Source organism: Apis mellifera, linkage group LG4, assembly GCF_003254395.2.
Source record: "Apis mellifera strain DH4 linkage group LG4, Amel_HAv3.1, whole genome shotgun sequence".
Classification (NCBI taxonomy): domain Eukaryota; kingdom Metazoa; phylum Arthropoda; class Insecta; order Hymenoptera; family Apidae; genus Apis; species Apis mellifera.
The window spans coordinates 70,242-91,888 of record NC_037641.1 but is presented as its reverse complement, the minus strand read 5'-3'; the positions used below and the strand labels follow the sequence as shown (position 1 = coordinate 91,888).

Sequence of the window (21,647 nt, the reverse complement as noted above, 5' to 3'; positions counted from 1 at the left end):
TTTTTCACGGATATAAAAAATATTTTGCATTTTCCATTATTGACGAGATAATTTTTATACGAGAAATTTCTTCCTTCCAGTGAAATCTAGTAAGATCTTTGAAAAAAAAAATTAAAATTTATTATTAAGAATATTATAAATTTTCTTTTTATAATAAAACTTATCTGAATTAAATTTTTTAATTTCCTTGAAAATTGTAATGAAATTGGAGTAACTGAAAGATTTTTTGAATTTAAAGAATATTAATGAAAAGAATGATATTAGAGTAATTAATGAACTAATTAATTAACAGCAATTTGTAAAACTATATTTTAAAATTCCGATGCATTAAACGTGACGCCATCTACGAGAATTTACACGATTTTTCTCTTTTTTTCACGAATATAAAAAATATTTTGCATTTTCCATTATTCGCTTTGACGAGATAATTTTTATACGAGAAATTTCTTCCTTCCAGTGAAATCTAGTAAGATCTTTGAAAAAAAAAATTAAAATTTATTATTAAGAATATTATAAATTTTCTTTTTATAATAAAACTTATCTGAATTAAATTTTTCAATTTCCTTCAAAATTGTAATGAAATTGAAGTAACTGAAAGATTTTTTGAATTTAAAAAATATTAATGAAAAGAATGATATTAGAGTAATTAATGAACTAATTAATTAACAGCAATTTGTAAAACTATATTTTAAAATTATAAAATTTGCATTGTAATCTTATTTCAATCAAAATTGTAAAATTTTACACATGTATATTAATTAAAACGTATTTAATTAAAAAGAAATAAAAAAAATCATTTCTAACGCTTTCTCGCGAATAAACAAAATCTTGCTCCATCGGATGTTGAAATTAGGTGAATTCCTCTGGGAAAGAACGTTGCGTAAATTTGTTGTCAAGCCTTGGTAAAGTGAATTTATCGCAAATCACTTCTCCAACTTGATCGTTTCTTAGGATAACTCGGAAGATTTAGAAATCTGAAAGCTTCGCTTGATGAATGAGCTGTTGCAAGAGATCGAGAAGCAATGTATCAAGGAATTCTTTTTCTTTATTATTACTAGCGATCAATTTTAAACACTGTTTAAAGGAAGATGGTAATTTCGACGAACGATATTTTGCAATAATGAGAAATCATTTACATAATATATCTTCATTACGTAGATCATTTATTAAGATTTTTTTCGCCATCTTGAAAAGTTCAAAGATTCGACGAATGATATTTTTAAATTTTCTTAAAATATTAAATTTCGATATAATATATTAAAATTGTATTGAATTTTTGACGATTCCTGAAAAAAGTTTCGAGTTAAAGACATTCATAAGATATTCCATACTGTTTCGGAATATTTTAAAAAGTCGAGGAAAAAATAAAAACTTTTAAAAACCACAACTAATAAAAAAATTACTTGGATATAAATGACCTAGTTTGACTATGGAAAGTTATAATTAATTATATTACGTGTTCTACGATAAACTAATCGATACATTTCTACGATACGATGAAATAGTAGCATACCATGCGATATAATATCTTAAAATTTTTACACGGGTTCACAAGCAAAGTGTCTCGTACTTAATAATAATGAAAGACGGTCGTAGATTACGTTTTAATTTACAAATTCAATTCGTTATTTAAAGAAAATAACCGGGAGAAAATAATAAATAACACAGGTAGGTAGCAATAAATCAAACCAAATTTTTATTACTTGAGAATGGAAAAATGTGTTGAATCTAAATCTGGTTTTAAAATGTATTTAAAAATTTTTTTTTTAAATATTTTTATCAAATGTTATATTATACATTATATATAATAATTTCATATATATATTATATATAATTATTATACATATTTGATAATAATATTATTTTTCTAAAATGGAATTTGATTTATTAAAGTTATTCTATCAAAAATAAAAAAAGTTTCTGACAAAAAATTTTGCTTAACGATTTATAAAATGTGACTGGTTTTTTTTAATAAAATTAAAAAGTAGTTTCTATAAATGACGTAAAAAAAAAAAAAACTCACTGCTATTACCAGAAACAGCATCATTAATATTTCATGAAAAACGAACGTTGAATGTCATATGAAAAAAAAAAAGAAAAATTGTATATATATATATATATACATATATACATATACATATATATCAAGTTGTAAGTTTTGTGTATTTAAAGTCATCTTATAAAAATCTTCTTATAAAAAAATAAATCAATATGTAAGATAATACAAAGTATATGTACGTTTTCATTTTGCGATATTCTCGAGAGTTTCCATCGACGCGTTGCAACTTCCTTTCATCCATTCGTGAATCAGGATGCATACTTTGTTGAGAGCAAGATTGTTTGAAATGAATGCGAGTATGGGAACTCAATTCTTCGTCGTGGCAATCAAATTGGACCAATATTTCGCATATTCTTTCAAAATAGTGCCTCTGCAATCAAAAAAAAATTTAGAAATTCTATAATAAATGTAATTCATAAACGTACTAACAATAAATTAATTCTTTTCTTCAAACACAATTCTCTTCTAACATTTATTAAATTATTGAAAATATAATAAAATAATAAATGTAAAATAATAAAAAAGAAATATTGTATTTTTTATTTTACAATCTACTTTAGATAAAAATATGTTCAATATATTATATTATGTTTTGTTTGCGACATGATTTCATGTTTAATTTTGTAAAATATTGCGATATATATATTGAAGTATTGAAATATAACTCGATTATAAGATATCAAATTACGTTTTCATTGCGACTCGAAAAAGGAATACAATAGCATACAATAAAGTATACATTTAGTGTTGCATTTCTTTTTCATGTTTTACCTTTAACAAATACAAAAATGAAAACAAGAGGAAAAAATATAATAAATTAATTTCTTTTATAGATTTCAAAAATTTATTTGAAGTCTGTTTTTAGTTAATTTTTAGAATTAAAAAGGATTTTATCATCCTTTCAAATATAAAATTTCAAAAATATTATTTATCATTTATTAATTTTACCATTTGATTTTTTATAATTCGTTATGAATATGTATCATTCATTTTTAAAAACTTATATCTCTTTCTGTAATATTTTATAGAATATTCCTTTTCATAATTATTGGAACATTAAACGAATTTTATTACGTTTCTCTTCAAAATATATCAAAGATTGTAAATGAAATTAATAATAATTACAGAATTAATAGAAAACTGAAAGAAATAAATCTCAAAGAGATGATAAAGATGGACAAAAATCATTAATACCATTGATGAAATGCTTAAATAATTAAAATTAAAATTATTTCAATATTTTAAAGGACTTAAACATACATGAATTTAAAATTGAATGAAATTTGAAAAAGGAAAAGATGTAGAGAAATTTTTTCAAAAAAAGAAGAATCTTTTAAATAAATATCAATTTTCTATCGCACAAATATTTTTTCACTCTTTTTATTTATGGAGAAAAGAAATAAAACTACCATGTTTGAGAAGTTTTTTCCTTCGAACAAGTATGAAAAGATCAAAAAAGGAAAATGCAAAACTATTCAACGCGCTGTTTCGAACGAGGGATAGCAATGAGCATAAACGATTCGTTCACTATCTTTCGTGCATTCCCTGAAATTCGATGGTTTGTTAGCAAGCCTACCGTGCACACGCGTATTCGTGAGTAATCGCACGAAAGATGAATCGCAGGAATGATTATTTCCACTGACCAGCGACGTACAATTAGTCTTATTACATTATTTCTTTCATGCCTTCGATTTTATCCAATTTCCATTCAATTTTCTTAATGAATTGGATAAAAAAGTCAAAATTGTTATTTTTAATTCTTTTTTGATAAATACAATGTTTCAGATGAATTGGAAAAAATGAAGTAATAATTGCTGTTTGTTCAATCTTTTTTGAAGGATAATTTAATAAATAGAATATGAAAAAAATATTTTTTTAAAATTTAATATTGGCGAATTAATTAATGAATTAATAATTATTATTTGACGAATGTGCATTTTTGGGGGATTCAAAAAATGAATAATTGAAATTTAATGAATTAAATAGTGAATTAAAGTGAAACAATTGCCATACTGATATTATAACAAATATTTAATATATGTAAGCATTTATAGCTTATTTTGCAAAAATTTTGCATACTTTTTTCTGTTCAAAGTAATGTTTATGAAATACAAAGCAATTATTTGATTATTCAAAATGCCATTTTAAACATTTACATATTTTATCTATTCCTTGTTTATCTTTATGGATTTTCAATTTATGATTTCATCAGTAATTAGAATTTTTTTTAAAAAAATGATTCTTCATTTTTGTATTATTCCAAATCTAATAAAAAAAATGGATTTATAAAAATCTTAAAAAAATGCTAGGAGTAAAAATCTTTCATTATTTTAATTATGCTTATTTTGAAAATGCTTTTTTTCAAGTTTAAATTGTTTTAAATTTACATAGAGATTTTCATTAACTTTATTTATTAATATTTCTTTTATTTCTTTCAACTTTTCACTGAATCTTTCATATTACCAGTTTCACGAAAATTATTGATCATATTTATACATATTATTATTTTATATTTAAATTGAACACTTTTGTATTAAAATAATGAACTTACTTTAAATTATAATAAATTATAATTTATTATAAATTAACACTACAAAAACTATTTCTTATATTCAGCAATTCATTGTGAACTTTACAGCTTTACATAAACTGACCGAAGTGAAAACTGACTGACTACTGAAAGTGAAGATGATTAGAATATTAAGTTATTAAGAATCGTCACTATTACGATAACATGTTGTATATTTATAGTCTCTCCATTATCATATTTTAATCATGTCCTGCGATTTCCATAAATTTAAATCGTATGTAAAACTTCAATTTTTGAACATTTTCTAATTAACAAAATCCAATAAAAAAAAATACATTCTTCATTTCATGCAAGAAAATATTATATTATAAAAAAAAATATTATTATCGAATTTTTGTCCTTTGATACTAATTCACATTATGAAAAATAATTTTTGCATTAAAATTTAAAAAGAGAATCTTAATTGAACTCTTAATATTGTATAAAAAGTCTTTTTTATTCAGCAAATATAATTTTGCAAAAATAAATAAAATATCATAAGAATTTAAAAAATGTGCGTTTTTTTTGAAAATCAAATAGCTATAATTTAATAAAATTAATATAACAAATCTTTTCCAGAATTCAACGAATATAAATTTTAGCGAAAATGAATATTAAATAATATTTAATGATAATTTGGCATATATATCTATATATATTAATTTATTAATTTATGATTTATTTCTTTAACATTTTCATATTTCGTATAATTTCTTAGAAATGAATTATCTTATTTTTATATTAATATCAATTTAACTGAATCATTTATCTAGAAAAATTTTTAATTTCATGATTACTAAGAATTTTAATTAAAGAATAATCCATAAAGGTTGAAACAATGTGTTTTAATTATTTCATTCTTTTTAATTAAAATATCTCTCTAGAAATTTAAAATAATTTTAACAAAAATTGTTTGATTTAAAGGATATCATATGGTGTAATTTATTTTTTTATAAATCAAATACTAGAGAAGATTTTTAAAGAAGATATAATTTCACTTTTTTTGAATGAGACATGGATACAATTTGGATTTAATCAATTAATCTGGAAATTATAAAAAATATTATTTATGTGGAAAAACTATTGGTTTAAGAAATATTACTTAAATATTACGGTTCTATACTATTTTGAATTAAAATTCAAAAATTAAGAGAAAAACTAACAAATAAGATTTCCATTTCAATTTCATTCTTTTACAAATCAAATTCATCTTTCTGCAAGTTAAATTTACTTCAAATCACATATTTACAGAAAATTACTTTTTCCTACAAATTGTAAAAATTGTAAGTAAATTAAATGATAAATGATATAACTAAAACCAGATTAGAGATATTTAATAAAAAATAAAATTGCCCCAATTTTATTTATAAATGTATGTTATTTATAAATGCTGTACACAAAAAAATATATTATTCTTTTTTTTATTTTTCTTTGTTTTTCTTGATTTACGATTTCACTTTCTTTCTTTCTTAATTTGCAAAAAAATTAATTTAATCTGCAAAAGAATGAATTTGGAATGCAAAGCTTGTAAATATATAAAAATATAATGTATTTTTACAATATTTTATTACTTCTAATTAAATAAAACAATGATAACTGTAATAACTATTCATCAGAGAAATCTGTGCATATTATATATCTCTGAAAATTATTATCTTTGAATTCTAATATGCAATATTTATAAATCAAAATCTTCTAAACCTAATATTTTTCCAACAATCTGAAAATTAACTTTTTTATAAATGAATCAGATGCAGTGCAATCAGATGAATCAATTAACATAATATTTAATATAACATTATCATTTTAAAAAAATGAAATTGTCCTTAAAATCTTTACTATTTAAAAAAAATAAATTGTATCTATATATCTTCCTCCTTCATATATCTTCCTTCTATTAAAACATTTTTTTAGTAATTTCAATCTTTTATAAAGTATTCCATTATTCTCACTTAAAAAAAATATCATATATATATTTTACTATCATATAAGTAATGTTGTTATTTTGTTATTTTGTTATATATAAGTAATATTATTATTTTTAATAACAATTAAAATAACTGACATTAATGACAATAATAACTGATTTTATAATATTTACAATATAATCAAAAGCAATGCATAATTATTGTATACATAATAATTCTTCTCATTATCAGATATAAATGTAGACAATAGATTTTTATTATATAATAATAAAAAAGCAGAAATAATATATAATAATAAACAATTTCATTAAATTTTTATGATGAAAGCTTTTAAGCAAATGAAGAAACATTCAAAACTCATAAATAATCATGTACTCATAAACTCATAAATGATCATGTTATTTTGTAACTATTTTATAACACATTATACTCGTACTCATTTCAAGCGTAACAAACGATATCGTCTCGTTTACGATAAGAGTAGCACAACTTTAGAAGTAGATTTATATTCTACGGGGAAGAATTTATTTCTTTCATTAAAATACAACCAATTACACATTATAAATTTATATACTCGTTTATAACAAATATTTGAAGATGCAATTAATAAATTGAAACATATTTCCAGTTATAAAATTTCTTAGAAATTAAATAAATTTTGAGAATATATGTTTAAAAAATATATGTTTATTTATAAATCATAGTAATATTGAATTAATTGTCACAAAATGATTTTCACTACTTACTTATTTTGCTATTTAAGATTCTTTCTTAACTTAAATTCAAAAAAAATTTATATATTCCATTCTAAAAATATAATATGTTAATAATTATCAAAAATTTTGCTTTTGATAGAATTGCTTTTAAAATAAAAAATGCTTATATTTTCTATTCCAAAATATATTAATATTTCAATGATCAATGAAATTCTCAAAAAATTTTAATTAGTTATCGTTTGATAATTGAAATTTTTTTCTAAAATTCCAAATTTAAAAAATGCAAAGAAAAAGATCAAAATACAAAAAATTATAATTCTTGATAAAAAAAATGCAATATGAAAATTAAAATTTTTGAAACGTAAAAAGATTCTTATAAAACATATAAAAATATTAAATTAAATTAAATATGAAAAAAAGATATTAATTTAAATTTTTACATTACAAATACAATGAAAGAAAATAATAATAATTGAATATAACATTTTAAAAGCTATTTATTATTAATTTCATATATTCGCTAGAAATTTTCCAGCAAGAATATAATTTTTCAAATCATTTTGAAAATCGCGAGCGAAATACTTCCTTTTTAAAATTACATCAAAATGTTAAATTCGATACATGCTACTGCACTTTATCTTCTCGAAAAGAATAAAATTGGTACTCACGTAAAGTACACGCGTCCACGCGCGTTCGGCGGTGCATTCCAGATAAGTGTAGCATGTTGTTTCACGTAAGGATCGGCATGTGTCACAGCGCTACATTCGGGGTGAGTGTTCGTGTTATCGGTTTGCGCCCAAGAACCGATCCAGCTATCTGTATCAGGGTCACGTGCTTGCAAGAAGAATCCCTTGAACGACGAGCCGCTGATAGTCACTGAAAACATATTCGTTTCGCACTGAAAATCTCAATCTCAGGGATAGCTCAGAGGATTGAAATTATCTTTTAATGTGATGGAAATAAATCTAGTAAAAAAGAATTGTTGACACGAATATTAGAGAACGTAGGTTTTTAGATAAAGATTTTATCTGTCGACCTTTCTATGAAAACGTGTAATTATATTAATATAATTCCATTTTTTGATTAATTAAATTTTTTATCATAATGATTTTCTATCTTATAGTTTATTTTTTATTTTTTATTCTTTTTTTTTTTTAGATGTTGGAAAAATATAATTTTTTCTTTCTACATGTTCATTAATAATTTATAATTATTAAAAAAAGAGAATGAAATGGATACAATTTCTTTTCTCAAAATTTAAAAATTTTAAAAAGATTTATTTTGATTTATTTGTAATTTATAATTTAATAACTTTTTTAAATAAATTCTTTTAAGCTTATATAAAGTAAATTGCAGATATTTGCAAATTCATTTTTTTTAATGTAACTAATGAAATGAAATTTAAATAAATTATTTCTATTTATAAAGTAATGATTAATAAATTTTATAATCTTACTTTAGAAATGTTTTCGCATATTATACATTTTTGTACATTTTATTATAAATATATAAACATTTAACATTTATACTACATATAAATTATAATCAAGTAATTTAGTAAAATTGAGAAATATATAATGAATAAAAAAATTAAAAATTACAATTTTATTTCATTTAATTTTAATGTTTCAAAGCTAAAATAAAAAAAAAATCACAAAGTAACTTTGACAAGAATATTGGAATACAAAAAAAAGCGTGAATTTGTTCCAACAGTACAAAGCTCATTTTCTTCGAGAACGTAAACAGGATGTAAACGTCGAGGTTCATTCACGCTTCCCTCACACCATTCTATTTCATTCCAGCTTCCCTATTGTCCAATGTTTCAAGGCATTGGAAAAGGACCAGTTTGGTCACAGGTCAATCGCCTTGAGTTTCATGATAAAAGGGAAGATCAATACTCTGAGAGCTATATTTGTGCTCATCTTTTTCTTTTGTTTTGTTCTTTTTCCCTCTATTCCCTCTTTTGCTAGAAAATAACATTTGAATATTTATAATTCAATGAATATATTTCAATTAACATTTGATTAAATCAATTAAACAATAAATCTTTCTTCTTCTTGATTTAATAATCAAATTTAATGCTTTTTTCTTTTTACAATCTTAAAATTCCAATAAAAAATGAAATATTTTATATTTTCTTCTATTTAATTTTAAAACTCCATTTCAATAGAAAATACAATATTCATTTTTATAATTTAAAATGAATTTGAACTTCTTTGGATTAATTATATAGTTTTCTTTAAACAATTCAAAATTGATAAATTAGTTATGAAATTTTAAAATAAAATTTTTAGAAATTTAATATTTATTCAAATTAAAAACATATGGAATTATTTAATTTTTTTTTATTTAAATCTAATAATCCATGATAAAATAATAAAATAAAATTGATTATTTAAATGTGTAATAATATTGAAATTATATTATTACACATACCTTGTAAATAATATAATTTAAATAATTATTTTCTCTTCCTATTAATACGATAACTTTTTATTTCAATCATACAGTTTTTTTTTTTTAGCTTTTAATCGATTCAGAATCGTTGTATAAAAAACTCAATTAGAGAAATAACTAAAAGAAAAAACAAACTTGCTTTAATTTAGTATAAAGTTTGCATTCGAATTCGAATTTATAATTTATAGTGTATAACAAAAATTAATTGAAAAATATCGTTTCGTCAAAATTATCAAATGTATTTCAATGTTATTTTATTTAGAATTACCAAATTTAAATAATATACAAAATAATATTAAAGAAATAATGGATATTGTAAAAATATTTTATTAAAAACAATTTTTAAATTAAAAAAAATGAGAAATAAATAATATTAAATACTATGGAACTTTATTTATATGAATTTTACATGTTTCAATTCTAATCTCTAATTTTCTATTATCTGATCCAATTATATAAATTAAAAATTATATATATTATTTTGTAATTTTGATGATTATATATAATAAGTAATTTATTAAGTATTATAATTATTATTTTATAATATAATAGAACTTTCTTATAAAATAGTGAAAACTTTTATGAATATATAATTGAAACTTTTCTAAATATATAAACATATAATTTGCTTACATAAACATATAAGCAAATTACTCACATTTTATTAGAAAATGTGAATACTTTAGGCAATAGCTAGAGTTAGGTAACGTGTATTTTTTTTTTTTTTCAAGCAAACGCTTTAAGTATAATAAAATGAAAAATGCAGTTAAGAACTTCATAAACCTTAACCCAACCGACCCATTTATTGAGCTATGTGATTACAAAGTATATTGTTTCTCTATATATATAAAATTATTTTACAAATCAATGTATCAAAAATTTCTAGCTAAAAAGAAAAAATAGATTTAAATAATCTATTTAAATAATCTAAATTTAAATAATTTAATTGTTCCATACATTTGAACATTCAAATTTCAATACACACATTCTATTTATTTTTATTTTTATTTTATCTGTACATATATTCTATCTTTATAAAATTATTATTATAATATATTGTTATAAACATTTTTATAAATATTATTTTTTATAAATAAATAAAACTAAAAATCAAATTGAATTATTAATCCACATTAAAAATAAATAGATAAATACAATAAAAGATCTTTGTACATTAAAAGATATTATGAAAAATTTTAATTTATTATTATATTTTTTATCATATATTTTTTCATCTAAATTATCAATTTGATTCTATTAATAATGTTTATGTCTTCATGAAAATTAAATTAGATTATGTCATCGAAGGTCAGATTTTATAGATATTTTTCAACCCTATTATTAGATTTATTGAAAATTTCTTTTTATTTTTTGATAAGATAAAAAGAAATTTTTATTTATTAAAATTAGAAAACTATGGATGAAAATAAATAGATATAGTAAATAAATATTTATAAAAATAATATAATTATAAAAACAATATATTAAAATTGTATTGATTATTAAATTATTGGTAACATCAAGAATTTCATAATCAATATCAATTAATTCTTGATAAAATATTATAATTTCTTACGAAAAAAAAAGAAAAAAAATAAGCATTTTGAATTTCGAAAAATTAATTTTAAAATTCATGAATGTAAGAACCATACTTCATCTCATCTTTAATTATTATTATTGTAATATTTTTAATCCAAATTCATCTCTTTAAATGAACGAAAATTCTCAATCGAAAATTTAAATTTCTCAAAAATTGAAAGATTGGATCATGAAAATGACATTTAACAAAAACATGGGATAAATTTTTACCTGAATATTAGAACTCGAGTATTATTTATCAAGACTTTGATCTAAATGTTTTGATACACGTGTGATAAATAACAAAAATTTTAGGCCTGTAATTTCAATTCAATGAAATTTATACAGAAAAAAAATCTCTTTTTCCTGGACGATTTTTGCTATTATTCCAATGATTGAACATGTAGAAATGGGCCACGAACCGCAGAATACGCAATTGTTAACGTTTAGAGTTCGCGTTTCCGAATCATGCAGTATCCACGTTGATTGGATCGATTGTTCCATACTGGATTCGTTTCTTTTATTTTTATTTTACTGCTAATAATTCTGAGACGAAATATAATAGATACAAAATATAATAGAACGAAATATTTCGTCTTCCATGACGATGGAAATATTCAATTATTTTTTTTGTTTTCTTTTCTAAATAATATATATTTTTTTTTTACCGAAAAATATAATATTTTTATTCTGAAAGTTATCCAATATAAAAAAAAATGATTTAATTTTTAATTTGGTGTAACAAATATTATAGAATATTAATATTTATTATAATATTTATAATATTAACATTATAATATTTATTGATTCAATTAATCTTTTTCTTTATATTAATTATCTAATATTAATTTTTTTCTTTATTATAAAGAGAATATCATTTTATTCTTTTTTTGATTTATTCATGACTGCCATTAATTTCCAGAGAAAAAATGAGAGATCTTTTCCATGAAATATTCATGTCTTTTTTTATATTTTTTAAAGCACTTTTTTTATGAAAGAATATAAAAATTATTTCTTCTTTAAAATTATTATAATCTGAAGAAAAAAAAATTCTTTTTCTTTTTTTCAAAAAAAAGAAAATTAATTTTATTTTGTTTTTTCTTTCTTATTGATTAATTTTGAAATAAAATATATATATATATATATTTTTTATTATTATTTTTATATATATATATATATATATAAAAAAGATATATTCTTCGTGAAGAAATATCCAATCATATTTTTTTATCCTTTTCGAAAAAATTCTTTTTTTTAAAGAATATAATAGAGAATATAATCTTTCCTTTTTGAATAAAGCTTTTTTAAGAAAATTAATTTAATCTTTTTTGTTTATTAACAATAATGAATATTCCTTCGATAATTAAAGCTAAAAAAATGTTTGAGGATTAAAAGAAATATTGAATGTAATTTGTAAAAGTAAATGTATATAGAACGTAAAACAAAAAATATAACTGTGTCAATATAAGGATGTAAAAAATTTTATCAATTTCATCAATCAAAATTTTAAAAAATATGATAATTATACATATTTATACATAATATTAATATTTTATTATATATATAATTAATATTTTAGTTAATATTGATATTAAAATTTAAAAAATTTATAAAGAATTCCTATAATAATCATTTTAAATTTAAAATTAAAATTATTTATTTATTTATTTATTTATTTACCTTAAATTTAAAATAACTATAAATTATTTATAAATTTTTAAAAGTTTCTTTATAAATTTCTTTTCAATTTAATTTTATCACATAATTAATGCTTAATTTTTACGTCACACTAAAATATTTATATCAAATCAATTATTTTCATCAAATGTTAGGCAATAAAATTATCTTATATACAAAATGAAATATTTTACGAATGAAATGAAATCATATTTGTTCTAATATTTAACAAAAAAAAAAAAAAATCGTAAAAAAAAATATCAATATCAAAAAAAAAGATAACATACCAGTTATCTGAGATCCAGGACCATATTGCGATGATGAAGCAACGAATGTGTAAGGGCTCGTTTGCACAGGTTCTGACCTTGCTTGACCATGATTCGGCTCGTTGGCTTTTGATGGCTTCACACATGTGTCCACTGGTGCTCCATCCGGAAAACTGTTCACGAAGAATGCCGAGGAAACCATAATTAGCGTACTCAATGCCACGTTCCTCATAGTCAAACTCATTATTATTTATTTCTTCTTATTTTCCTGACCTGTTGTTAAAAAAAATCAATTTAATCCTAATGATGAGCTTTGAAAAATATAAATTTTCAAACTTGAAACTAGAAATATTTATCTAAGAAATATTTTTCAAAAACATAATATAAAATTTCACTTTATCGATCCAAAATCGTTCATACGAATATATCTAAAAATGAATTTATGTGAAAAAAAATTAGATATTTTTACTCTTGTTTTATTTGTAAAAAACTTAAAATTTTTTTCATTAAAACAGTATTAAGAAATAATTAATAATTAAAGTTAATCAAAGAAATTAAAATTAGTTTCAAATATATTTATTATTATAAAATAAAAGAGCATTTAAAATTTAATTTTTTTTTAAATTAAATAAACAAATAAAATTAATATAAACAATCAACAAAAAAAACTTACGATTAAATTAATGAAAAGAAAACATAAAATTTGAAATAATCGTGTTGGAGGCAGAAAGATTCAAAGGAAACTGTACTACTCGGCCTCCCGCGAGTAAGTCAAACTGTGTTCAGATCCCACCATATAATCATAAAAGACTGGTACAATTCACTTTTACTAATTGTCACTTTCACTTCGATTCCTTCGTTGATTCTACGGTTAACTGTGAATTGTGTTTTTGGTATTCCTTCATCCTTCTTTGTTCTTCATCAATCTTTATTTCATTTTTGAAAAAAATATATTTTAAATTTTCAAAATTTTATAGAAAAACTATCCAACTATATGTACTTCTTCTTACTTTTAATGTAAAGTTGTATTTATTCAAAATTTAAGATATTTTAATCATAATTTTTCTAATTTTTTTATGTAAAAACTATAATGTTTTATTTTTTAATTTAAATTAAAAATATATCATATTATTGATATATATTAATTAATCTTATTTAATAAAAATATTGTATGCGATATATTATATATTACGAGTTGTATCGATTAAAAGAAATAATATATGTAGAAAAGTGTACGAGAGGTACGTGTTTACATCGCGTGTCATTTTTGTATCCTATTAAATTGATTTGTGGAAAAATATCACGCGTTCCTGTTTAACATTACAATATTTGTAAAATTATGATGTACTTCCTAGATCAATATTATTTTTTAGAATTATTGATTCTGCTATTCATTTCATTGAAATAAAAATCATGTAAATATAATTTTCAGCGAAAAATTTATTTATTAATTATAAAAATTCGTAATAAAAATTTACACAATAAAATGCATTGATTTAACATATAATAATTAACTGTATAAATCATTAATTATAAATGACAAGTTGTAGATAAAAATATTATATGAATGTATACTATTAGAATCTTTTATCAAATAAATTAAAAAGTGCATAACTCGATACATTACTCGTTGTAACATTATCGAAAGTATTATTTACAAGAATTATAATGATATCATATTTACAAATGATCATACAATAAATAGTAATTGTTATTAAAGTTCGACATATAAAAATATGTTAAAGATTTATATTTGTATACTTTTGTATACTTACATTATTATAAATATATATATATATATATATATATAAAAAGAAGAAAAAATAAAAAATATCATGGAATTGTTTTTATACAAATTATATTAAACACAATAAAATTTTGTTTTATATAATAAATATAATGAATGATATTTTAAATAATTCTAAAGAAAATTTGTTTTTGTTTTTATTAATATTAAACTATCAAAATATTTAAAAACACTTATTTATCATAAACACTTATATATAAAACGTAAAAATTAGCATTCGTTCACTGGTACATTCATAAATATTTTATAAAAATTCTATATAAAGAAGGAATGTTTCAATCTGATTTTGTTAAGGCAAAAGAGTATACTTCGTTTTCAATCACTTCAATGGCACAAGGCCGTGGAAACCAACCTCTGTTTCGTATTTGCTTTGAGTTTTCATCATTCTCTTTTTTTTCTCCAAATAACCAGTACCTATAAAGTTCATCAATTAAATAATTTCATAGTTAATAAATTTTTGCATGAACGTACTTTCTCCATCGAGTTACGATTACAATGTCTCCAACTTTAAGTTTAATACGAGGTTCGTCAGTGCAAGGTGGATGACAAAGTACACCCCAACCGTGTCTTAATGGCAAACGTGATCCAGATGCTTCTTCTATAACTCTATAAGTTTTAGCTCTCTTCCGTTTATCTTTCTTTTGAGCTAATTGTTCTCGCTGAAATAAAAAAGCGAATATTCGTTAAATTTTCATTAAATTTAAAATAATAGAAAAAATAAATCAGTTTAGAAATCAATGAATAAAATTACCGTTAAAGTATACTGGTCACAACCTTCAATTACAGGCCAATGAATTCCATCACCTATTGGTGTACAATCCCATGTGAAAACTTGTTGCAAATTAAAACGCCATCCTTTTGAATAAGGATAAATAAATTTATCTCTTGTTCCAAATCGTCGATAATGAGCTTTCTCTGATATCCAAGCTTCTATTTCTGTTGTGTTTTTGATTATAGATAACACCTATGAAAAATATATATATATATGTGTATTTATATATTTATATTATATAATAATTATATATTTATTAATTAATTATATATTTATATATAATTAATGATTAATAATTATAATTTTATATATATAATAATATACATATATATATTTGATTATTATATATATATAATATAAAAAAAATAAAAATCTTACTTGAAAATAAAGCAATGTTCCAACAGCAAGGATAACACCAATTGATAAACCAATACTGAAGATAACTAATATTAAAATAAATATAGAAGGTGGTGGAAATGATAATGGTTTTAATGATAATACTGTCATCACCCAAGAAACTAATGTAAAAGTAGAAACACAACATCCAGCAACTGCACTTGCTAAAAATGCTGTAAAATGACAGTGATTATAATGTCCTACACAATTATTGATCCATGGACAATGATGATCCATTTTCATGACACAACGAGCACCTGGAAATAAAAAATAAATTCAAAATACTATAAAATATCAAATTCATACAAAATCTTACATTTTCTGCAATGATGAGATCTTGGTGCTTTATATCCTTCACAAACAGAACAATATTGTAAATATTGAGTATCTGTTGCTTTTTCCTGCAAAAAAAAGCATTATTAAATTTTGTGTTGACAAATTTTATTTTCATACTATAATTATTGTTTTTAGAAATATATTATAATACCGGTATCCATTTTAATGGAAGAAATCCAGGTCCTTCATAAATAGCACTAATAAAATGAAAGAGAGTAGATCCACTAAGACAAAAAAAAAGAATAAAATTAACTGCTCCAAAAAAACTCTCTTGTGGTGGCCACCATTGTCTACTACAATGTATTGTCATCAAAGTAATTATTTTTATAATTCCTAAAACAATATTAATATAAATATTAATATAAATACGAATAAATTAATTTAAATAATATATGAATTGATTTAAATAATGTATTTATATATTCAATTAATTATATGTTACAAAATGTTCATTATGAGAAGTAATTAAAATTATAAAAATACATTCAAATTTCGCGGCATTTCATTCATGATATGATAAAACAAAATGGAAACACTAGATCTGTCAAGTTTATTCGTATAACATTTTTACAATCAATTTTTTAGTGATACCTTACTATTAAAATACATTAGTATTTAGAACAGTATGTTATCACATTTAATAATCCATAATAGCAAAAAATGTTCTTTTGTTTGCCTTGTATTAAAATACAGATTTAAATTATTCTTATTCACCTACCAAGAGCAGTAAGTGGACCCCAATGACATATTTTCTTTAACGGATCGACACACATGCCGTCACCATAAAATTATCCTAAAATATCCTTTGAATCCTGAAAATCAGGTATTTGATACGTCTGCAAACGAACAATGCTTGCGATCGCTTATTAAATTTGTAAAAATGTATTCCTCTCGACAACACATCCCGGAACAATTCATATATGTTGGCACAGCATATCAATGGTGGCACCAATGTCGAAAATTTGTTAATATTGATAATTTTTTATATGTTATAATAATTCATAAATAGAAATATATCATATAAAGTAATTAATAATTATCATATAAAATAACACATTTGTTAAAACTTAATAGAAAATTCATATGCATATATATTTTTTTTTTTTTAATAAATCGCTTCTTCGATATACATTTTTTTGGTAAATTGTTTGATATACGAAAACTTTGTTATAGATTTGGTATATTAAGAATCAATATGTTTTTATAATCGCAGTATATGATATAAATAAAAGATAAATAGTTATTTTTTTTAGTTTCTTATTTAAAATAATAAATAGTGTAGTGTGATAAAAAATATTTAATGATTATTTAAAGTTTATTACAATATTATCATTTAAACTTTTGTACTTGCAAATCTTCGAGATTTAAAATTTAAATTATTGTTTTATTTATTATTATTTTAAATAATTTCATAAAACTGGTGTCATAGAAATTTCATTGATTAAATTGATTTGTGAATTTAAAAATTAATTTATTTAGAAAAATTAAATAATTGATTTATTTAAATGAAATTTAAATTTTTCATATGTATGTATAGTTTTTCTATTATAAATCACGTTAAAATTTTTTTTATTCTATGAAGGTATCTAATAACAAGCTTACCAATATAATACCAATATATTATCTAGAAAAATATTTAATTTGTTATATAATAAATAAGTTATTTATTTACATTTATAATAAATTTTATTTTATTTATGCTTTCATACGATTTAAAATATTTTTTATAGGTTATGCATATAAAATTGCATTATTAAAAACTTAAATCATAATCTTTCTAACTTTAAATAATTAGAAAATGTTATTAAATTAGTTTTAACTTTAGTTTTTCTGAAAAATCATTTTATTTGAATTGAATTTATAAGGTAGTATAGAATATTTGTAAACTTAAGAGTTAGTAAAAAGATATATATAACGTTCATGGTGTTTATTTATTTAATTTTATCGATCACAATGAATTTATTTCAATTATATAAAATATGAAAAAATTTAGTGTATGTAGATTTATTAAGTAATAAATATAAAAATTTGAACGTATAAAATATAATATTATACATGCATTTGCAATATCATTAAATATAAATAATACGATCTTTTCAGCCAAATAATCAAATAAAACTTTGTAAACCACCAGTTCCTAAAGCACGTCCACCTCTAAGAAGTATTAATGTAAGTGAAGAAATCAATTCTTTTAAAAATTCTAAAAATTTATCGGTAAATATGTACAAAACTAAGCAACAAAATCAAGAATTTCGTAGTGCTTCTGATTTTCAATATACTGATGATGATGATGATGATGATGATGATGATAATGATGATAATGATGACAATGATGACGAGATTGATGATGATATCGAAAAAAATAATTACACATTTTTAAATAACTCAAAAGATATTATACCAGAATGTTTCAATAGTTCACATAATTCAACTGCAAATCAATCTTTTAATATTACTCCACAAAATTCTCCTTCTACAACAATATATAGACGAAATTATCATAAATCAAATGCATGTTCTAACATTAATAAAGATTCTTTTTCTCATAAAGAACAAAAGCAACCTATAGAAGGTTCTTTTTCAAATAGTTTCAAATTGCTTTTGGGTATTATTCTATGCTTTCTATTTCTTTTTATGTTTTTAAATATTCAAACAAAATCTCATAAGAATCCAGAAACAATTATTGAAACAAAAAAAGTAAATTTAACTGACATAAATAATATATTAGATAAATCAATACAAATAATTCAAACACGATTTCATAATCAAAAATCCAATATTTGGAATGATATATCAGCTGCAATATATGATGTAGTTTTATTTCCATTAAAACCTTCAATTATTATTTTGTTTGGAAATGAAACTAGTACTTTGAATTGCTTAGCTCAATTACTTGGACAATTGAGTGGCAAAATTTTAGGTAGTAATGATTATTTAATATTAACAGCAAAAGATTTTCCAAATGATATTGGACAAACTATTCATAATTTAAAAATTCAAATTATACAAAAAAAGGCAGTAGTGAGTATACATAATTCCTTAATGTTTTTCTTTTTTTTTTTATCTTGAAATATAATATACATAATATATAATATACATAATATATATAGAATTATATTTAAAAGTAAATTTTATTAGAAAAAAATTTGTTTTAGATAGTACAAGATTTATTAAGTATAAATACTGAGGCATTAAAAGCTTTTCATAATTTTTGTGATAGAGAAAAGCCTTTAGTTGAACATGCTATATACATAATAACAGTAATTGTTGATGGATATAAATCATCTCAAATGGAATTAGAATTTATTGAAAAGCAAATATTTAAAAGATTATCAAAATATATGGATAAAGATATTTTAGATCCATTAGTAACTAGACTTACAGATGGAATAATTGTACCAATACGTTCAGAATCAAATATAAATTTCAATTATGCAGATTGTTCTATTTAAATAAGTTATAATTTCCTAACAAGTATAACTAATTACTATATTGTAATAATAAATTAGTATAAAAATATTTATAGCATATATATATATATAGTATAAAAATAACATGTATAATTTTGCTATTGTAGAATATTATAAATAATATAAATATTGTTTATGTATTAAAACTGAAGAAAATAAACATTTTTGTATATTAATATTCAACTTTATTTTATTACGTCAAATGACAGTACAGAAAATCAACATTTTGATAGATAAAGATTCCAATGGATTTGGTGGATTCTACAAATTTTCAAAAAATATAACAACAAGATCAATGCCTCTGGCATGATTTCAATTATGCTCTTGAATGACATGTTTATGCAGCTTTAAAATAAAGTACAATGAATAAATTCACTTCATACATGTCATACTGTGATTGTATCTTAATAGTGTAACATGTCGGTCCTCGTCCACGTATTGTATATTCATGTCTTAAATTGCCAATTTACAATGCGTTTCTCCTATGTATTATAAATGGAATCGCATCAGTAGAAAAACCAATTTATTTCGTTTATTTCCTATTATATTAGAAAAAAATGTAAATTTTTGCAAATTCATAAACAAATTTTTTTAACAACTTTTCTTACAAAATCGAATATCACTGAAATAAATTACGATAATTATTTAGTATCAAAATTTAGTTGCTTATATAAATGATACATTTACATATATATTTGAGGAAGATCAAGTAAATTGAATGATATATATAGCATAAAAACAAATACTTGTATATAATTTCTTCAACAGTAACGTTTCAAAATATTTTGACTATTATTTATCTCAGAATAGCATGTGCAACATAAGATGGTAAATTTTCTTTTCAATATGCTTATATCTTATTTAATAAGCATTTTATAAATTGGCAACAAATACTCATAAGTGTACACTTTGCTAAATTTTCGTATTAGCAAAATGATCGCTTACGAATTTCTTATAATACAGTCCTCCTCTGTCGTAATAATTCAAGTCCGTAACTAAAAGTAGGTAATATATATTTATATATATATTTATATATTTTGCATAATATAGCATGGTACCGTCAAACCTAAATAATAAATACATTTTATACAGTCACAGACCTTTTATACAGAATGTCCAAAATTTAATACAATTACAAATACTGCTGATATTGATGATATATACTAAGAATTTACTTTCATTTGAAAAATATAAATATATATTTGTAAAATATCTATTTATTAAAATTATTATTGAAAATTTAAATATTAAAAGTTTAAATATAATCATTTACATTCACAATTTAAATATTTTTATACTTCATATAAATGAAAAAAATATAATAAAATTTCATAATTATATAATAATTATAATAATATTCTAACATATTTTTGCCAATAATGAATAAAATGTTAAACATGCATTTATATGTATGTATTTTAAAATGATTTCTTTAAAGATCACATTAATATTAATAACATAAATTCTTTTTTAGGGCATTCTGTATAAAATAGCCTTAAAATTACAAGATACGTATTTACAGTAAAAAAGTTTAATTGGTCATGTTCCTACCTAATGTAGTAAGGATGTGAGTAACGCGTTGCATAAGTTGTCAGTGTTGGCTACGTAGTCGCGTA

The 21,647-nt window shown here is 21.1% G+C and overlaps 3 protein-coding genes across 7 annotated transcripts; 1 reads left to right on the top strand and 2 right to left on the bottom strand.

Moving 5' to 3' along the window:
- Nucleotides 1–2,142: 2,142 nt before the first annotated feature.
- LOC726072 (putative defense protein 3) lies at nucleotides 2,143–14,059 on the bottom strand. Its single transcript, XM_003249048.4, has 4 exons — nucleotides 13,924–14,059; nucleotides 13,272–13,523; nucleotides 7,941–8,148; nucleotides 2,143–2,429 (listed from the first exon to the last, which is right to left on the bottom strand). Exons 2-4 carry the CDS (start codon nucleotides 13,492–13,494, stop codon nucleotides 2,366–2,368), a joined length of 495 nt encoding a protein of 164 aa, XP_003249096.1. The 5' UTR covers nucleotides 13,495–13,523; nucleotides 13,924–14,059; the 3' UTR covers nucleotides 2,143–2,365.
- Nucleotides 14,060–15,091: 1,032 nt separating this feature from the next.
- LOC412690 (probable palmitoyltransferase Zdhhc6) lies at nucleotides 15,092–17,552 on the bottom strand. Its single transcript, XM_396145.7, has 7 exons — nucleotides 17,280–17,552; nucleotides 16,713–16,894; nucleotides 16,542–16,626; nucleotides 16,208–16,482; nucleotides 15,809–16,021; nucleotides 15,529–15,716; nucleotides 15,092–15,471 (listed from the first exon to the last, which is right to left on the bottom strand). The coding sequence occupies exons 1-7, from the start codon at nucleotides 17,332–17,334 to the stop codon at nucleotides 15,333–15,335; spliced, it is 1,137 nt and encodes a 378-aa protein (XP_396145.2). The 5' UTR covers nucleotides 17,335–17,552; the 3' UTR covers nucleotides 15,092–15,332.
- LOC726100 lies at nucleotides 17,076–21,170 on the top strand. Of its 5 annotated transcripts, none has more exons than XM_006557339.3 (3): nucleotides 17,076–17,287; nucleotides 18,662–19,582; nucleotides 19,717–21,170. In XM_006557339.3, the coding sequence occupies exons 2-3, from the start codon at nucleotides 18,782–18,784 to the stop codon at nucleotides 20,011–20,013; spliced, it is 1,098 nt and encodes a 365-aa protein (XP_006557402.2). In that variant the 5' UTR covers nucleotides 17,076–17,287; nucleotides 18,662–18,781; the 3' UTR covers nucleotides 20,014–21,170. The 5 variants fall into 5 exon arrangements, with proteins under 5 accessions (XP_006557402.2, XP_026295845.1, XP_006557401.2 ...); XM_026440060.1 differs by lacking the exon at nucleotides 17,076–17,287 and adding an exon at nucleotides 18,070–18,088; XM_006557338.3 differs by lacking the exon at nucleotides 17,076–17,287 and adding an exon at nucleotides 18,096–18,143.
- The last annotated feature ends 477 nt before the right edge of the window (nucleotides 21,171–21,647 follow it).

Excerpts from the sequence above, each read along its gene's own strand:
- LOC726100 (XM_006557337.3), top strand. Across the intron at positions 19,583-19,716 it reads TTATACAAAAAAAGGCAGTA|ATAGTACAAGATTTATTAAG; the intron begins GTGAGTATACAT and ends AATTTGTTTTAG.
- LOC412690 (XM_396145.7), bottom strand. The coding sequence starts at position 17,334 with ATGTGTGTCGATCCGTTAAAGAAAATATGTCATTGGGGTCCACTTACT. Across the intron at positions 16,483-16,541 it reads ATCTCATCATTGCAGAAAAT|GTGCTCGTTGTGTCATGAAA; the intron begins GTAAGATTTTGT and ends TTTTATTTCCAG. Across the intron at positions 16,022-16,207 it reads GAACATTGCTTTATTTTCAA|GTGTTATCTATAATCAAAAA; the intron begins GTAAGATTTTTA and ends TATTTTTCATAG.
- LOC726072 (XM_003249048.4), bottom strand. The coding sequence starts at position 13,494 with ATGAGTTTGACTATGAGGAACGTGGCATTGAGTACGCTAATTATGGTT. Across the intron at positions 8,149-13,271 it reads TCCTGGATCTCAGATAACTG|TGACTATCAGCGGCTCGTCG; the intron begins GTATGTTATCTT and ends ATATGTTTTCAG. Across the intron at positions 2,430-7,940 it reads CGTGGACGCGTGTACTTTAC|AGGCACTATTTTGAAAGAAT; the intron begins GTGAGTACCAAT and ends TTTTGATTGCAG.